General features: G+C 44.0%; 1 protein-coding gene across 1 annotated transcript in view; it reads right to left on the bottom strand.

The window, feature by feature from the left end:
- Nucleotides 1-2,346: 2,346 nt before the first annotated feature.
- The window catches only part of BEST3 (bestrophin 3), a 40,608-nt gene continuing 32,901 nt past the window's right edge, over nt 2,347-10,053 (bottom strand). The window contains exon 9 of the mRNA XM_060112880.1: nt 2,347-3,277. Within this exon, the coding sequence (XP_059968863.1) occupies nt 2,347-3,277 (931 nt within the window). The remainder of the gene's footprint in view (nt 3,278-10,053) is intronic.

Below are 10,053 nucleotides of genomic sequence, written 5' to 3'. Positions count from 1 at the left end.
TTGAATTTGAGCAATAGCTAAAGCCAAAGAGAAGAGAAGAGAAGATTTAAGTTGAAACATCCAAGAAAATAGCGTTAGGAGGCTGGGAGAAGGTTAGGGCTCCTGCATTTTAGCAGCGTTGCATTGGGGCCTGATTGCATAGTCCATATATAATGCTTCAGGAACATGGGTGCCTTTCCCAGGTGCTAACACTATTGACCAACGCAGAGAACCATCAACGTAGAGCATTTCTTCCAACATTATTACCTTTTAGTCCTTTGAGAAAAATTCGTTCAAGAAAACGTCATTGCTGTCATGTAGCTGGCATGGCCCAGTTGGATGCAATGTCTTGTAAAAATGCGCTAATGTTATAGCGCATGATAACATTGCAGAATGAGAGGAGCTGGGGAAGGAAGGAGAGGGTCCTGCTAACTTTCATCTGTCAGAAAAATGAAGAGGACCATGGCTAGGCTTCAAGTTGGAGCACTGCCCTCCTGTACACATGCATATAAGGTCCAGGTGGACTTAAGCAGGGAGGACCCAGAAAGGCCTCTAAGGCTGGAGAGACTTAGGCCTGGCTCCCGTGGGGCATCCTCCGGAATTCTGGGCAAATTGCTGGTAGATTCAGGGCCCTACAGAGAGCACAGCACAGTGTCAAAGTGCACTGAACAAGAGGGTGGGCTCTTGAGTCAGTTAACCTGGGCTTGAACCCAAGGCCTGCCACTTCCTAGCTATGTGATTTTCATCAAATTACTTCTCTAAAGCCTCTGTTTTCTTCATCTTTAAAATGGAGATAGGGACTTCCCTGGTGGTCCAGTGGTTAAGACTCTGCGCTTCCACTGCAGGGGCTGTGGGTTCGATCCCGGTCGGGGAACTAAGATCCCACCTGCCGCGCGGCCAAAAAAATAATAATAATAATAAAGAAAGCACTGGTCTGCTAAGGTATATTATTTGGATAAAAGAATAACAACTAACATTGAGAAATGAAAGACTCCTTTAAAAAATAATAAAGTAAAATAGAGATAATAGTATATCAATTCATAGGATTCCTGTGAGGATTAGTGGGATTATCTGTTTTTACATGCTATTGTGAACACTCAATAAGTGGTAGCAATTAGGGCTATTTTGTTTTTGAGCTTGTAGTCAAGCTTCATCATATGACAGAAATAGTGAGAGCAGCACTCATTAGCATGGCCTTCCAGTTAAAGTTGGGACTCCCAACAAACAGCCACCCAAGAACTCCTTGGAGGAAGTTAGTCAATGTCCCATACCCATCATACAGTCCTGGACCCCCTTAACCTCCCAGCTCCAATACCCTACTTCATCCCAAACAACCTGGCAGACACAGTAACTGGTCCCATGTCATGACACGATGGGGATTTTTCTTTAAGAGTCTGAGTGAAACAGTTTGAAACCTTGTTATCTGGTTCCATAGCATTTGGTTATGCAGGTCTCATGCCCTCATGGCTTCTCCGGTGTTCAAGACCTAAGAGTGGACGTGGAGAGAGATGGCCACGGCTGAGAGGTCATGGGGGACACAGCAGGTCCCATGCCCCTTCCCGCGAGGCTGGGAGGAGCCCGGCTGCATTTACTGACACTTTGATCGCTCTGTAGGAGGCTTTGCCAATGCCTAGTGCTTTTAAAACTGTGGCAAGAAGTAAGCAACAGAGTTGGCAGGAGAAAATGTTACAGCCTGAAAGGTGGGACGGATGAGAATCACCGGAGAAGGAGCAAGACTAGGGGGACAAGAAGAACAATAGGATGAGGGAATAAAGGGGGAAGAGAGAAAAATGAAGTCCCGGAGGTCGAAAAGGAAATTGAAGGGAGATGGAGCTTTCTGATGCTGATGAGGTTTAAGAATTAGGAAATGATAAGAGTTATAGAAAGTGGAGTGAGATGGTTAGAAAGCCTGAAACAAGGAATCAGCTTAGGAAGGGGCTTCTGAGGCATCGTATGATCCATCTGCCTGTCTTTATAACTGAAGAAAAGAAGAAAAGGAAAAAAAAAAAAAAGGGAAGAAAGAATCCTTTGTTTCTCTATTGGCAAAACTAGGGGATTGGACCATGATCTATAAAGCCCTTCGCAAAGCTAACAATCTATGAATTTATAAGGCATATATATTTATATATTTAAGGTTCCTTATTTGGTTAAGATAAGTCACTGTGGTCTGCGTAACTTCCATGAAAGTCACTTTGTAGTGGGTGGCGTGAATGTGTTTGATTTTCTCAGGTCTCAAAAAGTCAGGATCATAATGCCCTTCAAAGTTTTAAGTAGCTTATACAGTATGATCATTTAAAAAAAAATTGACCAGCCCCCAGGTATGTTCTGGAACTAATACTTGAACTTTTGGGAAAGTAATAATCTAGGCTAGAACCAGGTCCTAGAACTTTCTGGCCTTCCTTTGGGTGACTCCTCCGTTTGCTCGTGGTTAGACTCTATGATATCCGTTTCCTTGGAGTCCAGGTTTTCCATTAAATACAGCACATCAGGAGAGACTCGAGAACCAGCCACAATGTTGATTCCACCGGTCTCTGAGGATGTTTCTGTGTCAAGTAAAGGAACCGGCTCAGGGCTCACGGGATCCAGACTTAGGCCTGCCAGGGAGGTGCGGCTGGACTCCACGAACCTCGGGAGGCTCCACCTTTCTGGGGACTTGTCACTCTCATGAGGGTCCTCCTCAGAAGCAAACTGGAGGAGGTTTATCTCAGCTTTGGCTGGAACAGTCTGGGAACTGGGGTCCCTAGAAGGTGCCCCTTTCTCTGAGGGGAACGGGACTGACCCCACAGAGTCCTCCTGCTGCCCAGTCCTGCTCGGCTGAACCTCAATGAAGTCACAGCTCTGGATAGAGGCAGTGGAGTCATGGTGGTCATTCTCTGCCCTGGGCACTGCCGCTTCGGCTGCTGTGACCAGTACCTCAGGGACCCGCGGCGTTTTGGTGGGGTAGCCCCTCACACTGGACGGTGGAGTCAGGCTGGCCTGTCGGATGGTGGGCAGCTCTCCCAGGCTGGCATGCAGCTTGGGGCTCCCCTCTGGGGTGCAGGGGTGCTTCCAGGTGGCTGAGGCATGGTGGGGACTTCTCGAGGGCACGTGCTGCAGGTCCCTGGCTGGGCTGAGGTCGCCCGGGGGTAAGAACGTGGAGCTGTCGCTGGCCTGTCTCCCATAGCTTCTCCTCCTGGGGCTGGAGGCGCGTTCGTAGGTGCTCAGGAACCTCTTGACTCTTCCAATCATGGAGCGGCGATGGCCATGCTTCTCATAATCCCACAGCCAGTCCTCGCCAGGCAGGTCGGACCCCGACAGCCTGAAACACACAAGGACAGAATGCAGGCAGAGCAGCTTCAAGGGGCCTAACTTTGTGTTGGGGCCAGAGGCTCAAAAGGTAAGGACTGAGTTCGGTATTTTCACATTACAGATTTTGAAAGGGAGGAGGGAGGGGGATTTTAACTGGAGATAATCTAGCAGAGGTTCTCAAACTTTTGGGTCACTGGACCCTTTTAAACTTCTAAAAAATTACTGAGTACCCTGGCGAGATTTGTTTATGTGGTTATAGCTATTGCTATTTACTGTGTGAGAAATGATGACTGAGGAATATGAAAAAGCACAAGAATGTGCAAGCACACATTCCATTAACTAAGTGATGACATCACTACATAGCCTCTGGAAAATTCTACCGTACCCTCACAAAAGGACAAGAGTGAAAAAGGCAGATAACAGTTTCATGTTATTATGAAAATAGTTTTGACCTTAAGGACTTGGGTCTTGGGGTCTTGGTTCTTGGGGATTTCCAGAGGTCCCCAGCCCATATTTTGAGAATCACTGACCTAGAGACTTAGACATTAAAAAAAAAAAAAAAAAAAAGATATAGTATGTGTTCTTTCTCCCTTGTTACAGGTGAACTAAAGTCATGTTTTCCCAGGACCCATATAACCCCCCAAAACAATGAATCACAGCTAAATTCAAGACAATCCAAACAACAGCTAACATTTACTGACTATGCACCTTCCATGTATTAATTCATTCAATTATCACAGTAATCGTGTATGTTAGTATCATTATTATTCACATTCTGCAGGTGAGGAAACTGAGGCCCCGAGAGATTAATTAAGGCTATGTAGCTAGTGAGGGCTAAACCCAGAAGTCTGATTCCAAAGCCTTTGTTCTTAATCTCTTCTATATAAAGTCTGCTACGTAGGTGTCAAGAGATGAGGTAGAGCCTGGGGGCAAAATAATGTGTAAAATACAGTCCTTGCACAGGGGTCATTTGCTGACATTCCTGGTCCATGCTTTGCACTTCTGTACTTGTGGGAAAGAGTATATCCATGAAGGTGGTGTGGACTCGCAATGCACTTGGGCTCCTCTGGTGATTAAGTCTGATGGATTTGTTATTGCTAAGAATATCCTGCTGAATTTTTAACATTTGAGACATAAAACAAATAATCCTCCCATTTTTAATCTTCTCCTTCAAGGCTGAAATAAAAGGATAACTGAGAAAACAGTAAGGGAAATTTGTTAGTAAGGCAGGCTCCTGCCTCAGATTCTGTGGTTATTTGTCTCACATCTCTGTGGATATACAGTCTTAACAAAGTTCCAAGAAAAATTGCTTAAAGCCCTGCCCGTGATCAGGCCATCCTAGTCCAGTGTTCGCACTGACATCCATGGTGACAAGATGCTTTAACCAGGTGCATTTTATGGGACAGAAAGGGAAAACTTGGAACAGCATAATATTGGTGTAACCTGAAAGGGCAAAGTGAGCAGCCAAAGAATACATTGTTCCTCCATGTTTATGAATAAAAGATGGATGATTGAGATGATTAACTAGCTAAATGTCCTGGGATAGCATTCGATTACAACCTTGTGCTGTTATTCTAAAGCCTCGGCAGTGCTCTTGGCTACCAGATAGCCTTCTGGCCCACCTTCCACTGTTCACGGCTCGGATTCTGTTACATTGACTTGAGAAATGCAGACTCATGCTTCAGCAGCCTTGGTGACCCTGCTTGTTGCATTTCATTAGGTCAGGTCTCCAGTCACACTTCAGGAACCCATTTAGTTACGGAGGACACCAGAGCAGTTGGTCACTAAGATTGCTGTGCTGGATGTGCTCGGGGAATCCTAGGGGGAGCTGGCAATGTCTCTTTATAGGATAGGCCTCTGTCCTCCATTTGGGATCTTCACTTTTTATTTGGGATTTGTCTTCCTTAATTACTTTTTAAGCCACACAACCTTGTAAGAGTGACAAAATTTTCTAGGAAAAAAATGTTTGTATTATCGTTACTTCAAAACTTCGTGAACCCTAAGGAAAAAACTTTCTAACTATGCACTGATGTGGTGGATATGTACACTCAACTGAGGCAAAGGATTAAGGCCTTGGGTCACACACTGGAGAAAAACAAACCAGTTGCAGAGAGCAAACTGCAAAAAGGCCAGTGCTCTTGCTGATGTTCTACTGATTCACCCACCGACATCGGGCAGGACTGCCCATGAGGTCCTGTTGCACTTTCCTGCCTCTGAGACTGTGATGTGGACGCATGAGATTTATCCACATACCCAGCTAAATGCATTGAGCATCTGCCATGAACACATTTGTTGCATTAAGTTCTGTATAACATAATTTAGAAGGAGGAAGAGGCATGTATATAAATAGCTAAATTGGGGGCAAGGTAAGTTGTTGAGCAGGTCTTTGACACTGCAAAGGAAACAGATAAGCAGAGAAGGGACAGAATATTGCAGGTGGAAGAAGTGACTTGAGCAAATTAGACAGCAGGGAACTTCAGGTGTTTGTGAGGAATGGGAAATACTCGGATTAGTGTGCAGAATAGTGTCAGGCATAAAACTGGTAGCCTTGGACTGCGTCATGAAGAGTCTTATATACCAGGTAGAGGGATTAGGGCTTTACCCCAGAGGCAGTGGGCAGCTGTGGGTTGTCTTTGCGAGTGGAGGGCATAACTAGAATTGTGTCATTTGGTAGTTGTGTCCAAGTGGGAAAAGCTACATGGAAAGCAACCAGAAATGCTTTGGATAAGAAACATGACTTGGGAACTTTCTTTCTTTCTTTTTTTAAAATAAATAAATAAATTTATTTATTAAAAAACAAGAAAACGGGGAAAGGCAAAGGAGAGAATCAAGAGACAAGAGACAGGTCTTGGCAGGGTGAACATTTTTAAAGGGTTATTAAGAAATAAGGCAAATAAAATGAATATTGATAGGAATGAAACAAAGAGGAAAACAAGAGGAGAGAAGGACTTCCCTGGCGGTCCAGTGGCCAAGACTCCGCTGTTCCACTGCAGGGGGCATGGGCTCAATCCTTGGTCGGGATCCTGCATCCCACATCCCGCATGACATGTGGCACGGCCAATAAACAAAAAACAAAAATCGGGGCTAGCAACCTGGGGAGAAGGCGAACTCGAGTCCCAGAACCAGCTCTGGAGATTCTGCTTGGCCATGAAAGTTTTTAAAGGGGAAAAAGGGGAGGTAATCTCAATGGCTTGGGAACTTTACACACCATTAGTCAGAAAGACCCATTAGTGGGTCTTTGGAAGAACACTTGGTGGTCTGTGATCTGGGGGGGCAGTTTTATGAATATCATGCTGTTGTGATGAAGGAAGTCCTCCAGCTCTTCACGCTATCAAAGTGCAGAAGTGAAACTCCCCAGCGTGACAGACCTAATGACCTTTCTTCCAAATGTTTCTGTGATGGAGGTTTCGTTGCCAACACACAAGACTCATCTCCTTTCTCTGGTTCCCAATATGACAGCAGAAACTGAGGTTTGAGGACAAAATGGTTTAAGGCTGAAAACATGCAGAATAGAATACATTAAAGATTATTTATTTCCCAGTTGAAAGGATGTATCTTTTAGGTCCTTTGAGACTTTCTGCTCCTCCTTATTTGATTTTTATTTGATTTTATTATATTTTAAAGGGAACTTTATTTTTTAAATTTATTTATTTTTGGCTGCGTTGGGTCTTCGTTGCTGCACGTGGGCTTTCTCTAGTTGCAGCAAGCAGGGGCTACTCTTCGTTGCAGTGCGCGGGCTTCTCATTGCAGTGGCTTCTCTTGTTGCAGAGCACAGGCTCTAGGTGTGCGGGCTTCAGTAGTTGTGGCACGAGGGCTCAGTAGTTGTGGCTCATGGGCTTAGTTGCTCCATGGCATGTGGGATCTTCCCGGGCCAGGGATTGAACCCGTGTCCCCTGCATTGGCAGGTGGATTTTTAACCACTGTGCCACCAGGGAAGCCCCTTATTTGATTTTTAAAGACCTTTAGTATAGGATTAGTACAATCCTGAGGCCCAAATATAACACCACTTAAAATGCCCCTAAACAATTATAGCAGAAACATTGTATGATAGAATGTCAGCACCCTCATTATATTGCTATATTTTAGAGAAGATCAGCTGAAAAACCTAGGTCTGATGTTCTGGAATTCACTCAGACTGAGATAGGCAGGTAATTAGAGACCAGAGGACGTACATGGAAAGTGCCATGCAGCCATTAGTGTCCAGCAGGTGGAATTTGAGAATTGCCTCTGTGGTGAGGAGAATGATTTATTTCGGGGGCTTGCAGAGCCAGGTTTACTGCTGCCTAGGCTGACCCCAGCTGTATGACCTTCGGAGAGTCACTTAACCTCCCTGTGGCTTAGCATCATACTTGAGTACAACAATACTTACTTTACCTGCTTTACAAGGGTGCTTGGAAGTTCAGAAGGAATAATATATGTGGAAAAGCTTTGAAAAGTAGACGATATGAAAAGGACTCTGTCAATGACTGGCACACTTTCAGAGATGGTTTCCAAATCATCATCGACTACGCATGGTTAGAGGAAATAATAGTGTCTGTCTGAAGGTCACTCCCTTTTCTCCTTCAAGCGTGACCTTTAAAAATGTTGCTACACCTCGAAGCTGCCACCTAACAATTAACATGTTGGAAGGGATGACTACAACAGTTGTTTATTGATGAGACTAGGGTACTGAGTAGATGGAGGGGAAATATAAGGATGGGAGGAAGCTGGGTTTTTTGAGAGAAAGAAGATAAGGCCAGTCAGGTGGTGGGACTGCCCTGACTTGCCTCCCAATATTGTTTTTTGTGCCATTTGCAGACATTGTCAAATCCTTCAGTAAACATTATGGCACAATATAAATCATCAATGCAGAAAAAGTGGGAATGAGAAAGGTTGTGGCACGTATTGGGCTGTTTGTGAAAGGGAGGAGAAGTGTACATGGTGGGAGAGAGAGTAGATTATGTTAAGCTCGGCAGGCTAGTAGGTTCTAGTTGAGTCTGGAAGCGGGGAGAGCATGCGTTATTTCTACAGGTCAAATCGATGTCAGGGTTGGGATGTGTTCTGATTTCAATCTCAAGTGTTAAAAAAAGACCCCTAATTTTCAAGATACCTATTGAGCACCTACAAAACTGTCAACCCCTCAGTCTCCCTTGCCAATGACTAATGTCTGAGGGCTCCAGCAGCTGTGATTTAATTAAGGCCTCTTGAAAAGATGCTTGGATGCTCAGGGGTGCAGAAGAATACTTGTCACCTCCTGTTACCATAACAAAGAAGAGCCAGGACACAGGACTGCAGAAGATGGCAGCCACCTTCCAGCTTCTTGGGGTGTGTCTGACATGGAAAGACCAAAACAGCCCCAGTGACTTGAAAGATGTAATGTATTTTTTTCAAAGCAAGCTTTTTGCAAAGGAAACCCCTTCTCATTAGTGTGATCAAGTAACTATAGAGCTTCAAAGACTGAAGAATAAAACTAGATGATGCTTGTCTTCCCTTCTCTGTGGCCACTTTTAAAGTGGAATTTTGACAATTTAAATTCCAATGATAGGTCATTTTAACAGAACTGAAATGAGGAATTTAGGAAAATGATACTTAATACGATGAATTCTACTTCTCACATCAGATTTATTGTTTTCAAATTGCTTGTGTACTCAAAGTCAGGCGGCTACCTTGGAGGAAGCCAGTAATTGCCTGAAAATCCATCGGGGCAGAGGCACACGTGCAGGAGCCTTTATTCACGGGCAAAGCAAAATGTACTCTTCAAACCCATTAGAGGCACACACTGTTAATTTTTAACTTTCTGCACTACAGAATCACCGTCAAAGCTGTAGCCAGGGATTTATAAAATGAGTAAATAACCCTCATGCTAAGCTGGGAGGGGCGGGCTGAGTGTTGTGAGAGAAATCCAGTGGACAGAACATTGTATCCACCCAGCAACACTCCCCGCCGAGCCCCTTCCCCCAGCGCCCTGCCCCGCCAGCTAGGAGAGAGTTTCAAGCTGTGGAGCATCACTGGAGGTTGTTGAGGCCAGAGAGCTGGCCACCACCTACCTGCTGCCTTTCTATTGCCTCTCTGATAGTTTGGACCAAGGATTATGGCAAATCTGGTTAAAGAACAAGCATATCTAGCCTCACATTACCATTCTGTTTATTCTCACCTGGCCTCCATTGGCTGTCACAAAAAGAAATTGTGGCCCAAAGTTAAAGTCCCCACCTTTCCATACTCTTGTATCCTATGAGAGTTTTGTTAGAAAAGGAAAGTAAGCCATCTATACCTCTCATACCACTTAGAAGGTGAAAACTAAGCACCAGTGGTGACCCCATGCCGGCAAATGAAAGAATCCCTGAGCAAGTTCTAAAATTATGAACTTAATGCACATTCATCTCCTTGGGAGTTTCCGTCTCTCATTTCCTTTCTGGTACATTAAGTGAAAATCAATGTTCCAAGAATACGTTTTTGTTGAAGTTAGTGATTCAGAATTTGAGATATTTTTGGCTGTTTATGGCACAAGCATGCAATAGTGTGTGTGTGTGTGTGTGTGTGTGTGTGTGTTTGTATATATAATCAGACTATGTTTTTTCTTGTAAAGTTAAAATATTTGAATATAGTTGGCTAAGAAGGGATTACTGAATAAAACATCCATCTAGAAATATATTTAACCACACTTTAATAAAGTCTTTGCTTGCTTGAATATGTATTTTGATATATTTGAAGTATTATATCACTAAGAATACTTCTGACAGTACTGTAAAATATTAAATGCTTTGTGCACATTAAATACATATACGTTTCACTGCAAAAAAATACTGT

Source organism: Mesoplodon densirostris, chromosome 11 (assembly GCF_025265405.1).
Source record: "Mesoplodon densirostris isolate mMesDen1 chromosome 11, mMesDen1 primary haplotype, whole genome shotgun sequence".
NCBI lineage: Eukaryota > Metazoa > Chordata > Mammalia > Artiodactyla > Ziphiidae > Mesoplodon > Mesoplodon densirostris.
The sequence above is the reverse complement of the archived record's forward strand: the minus strand, read 5'-3'. Positions and strand labels throughout refer to the sequence as shown.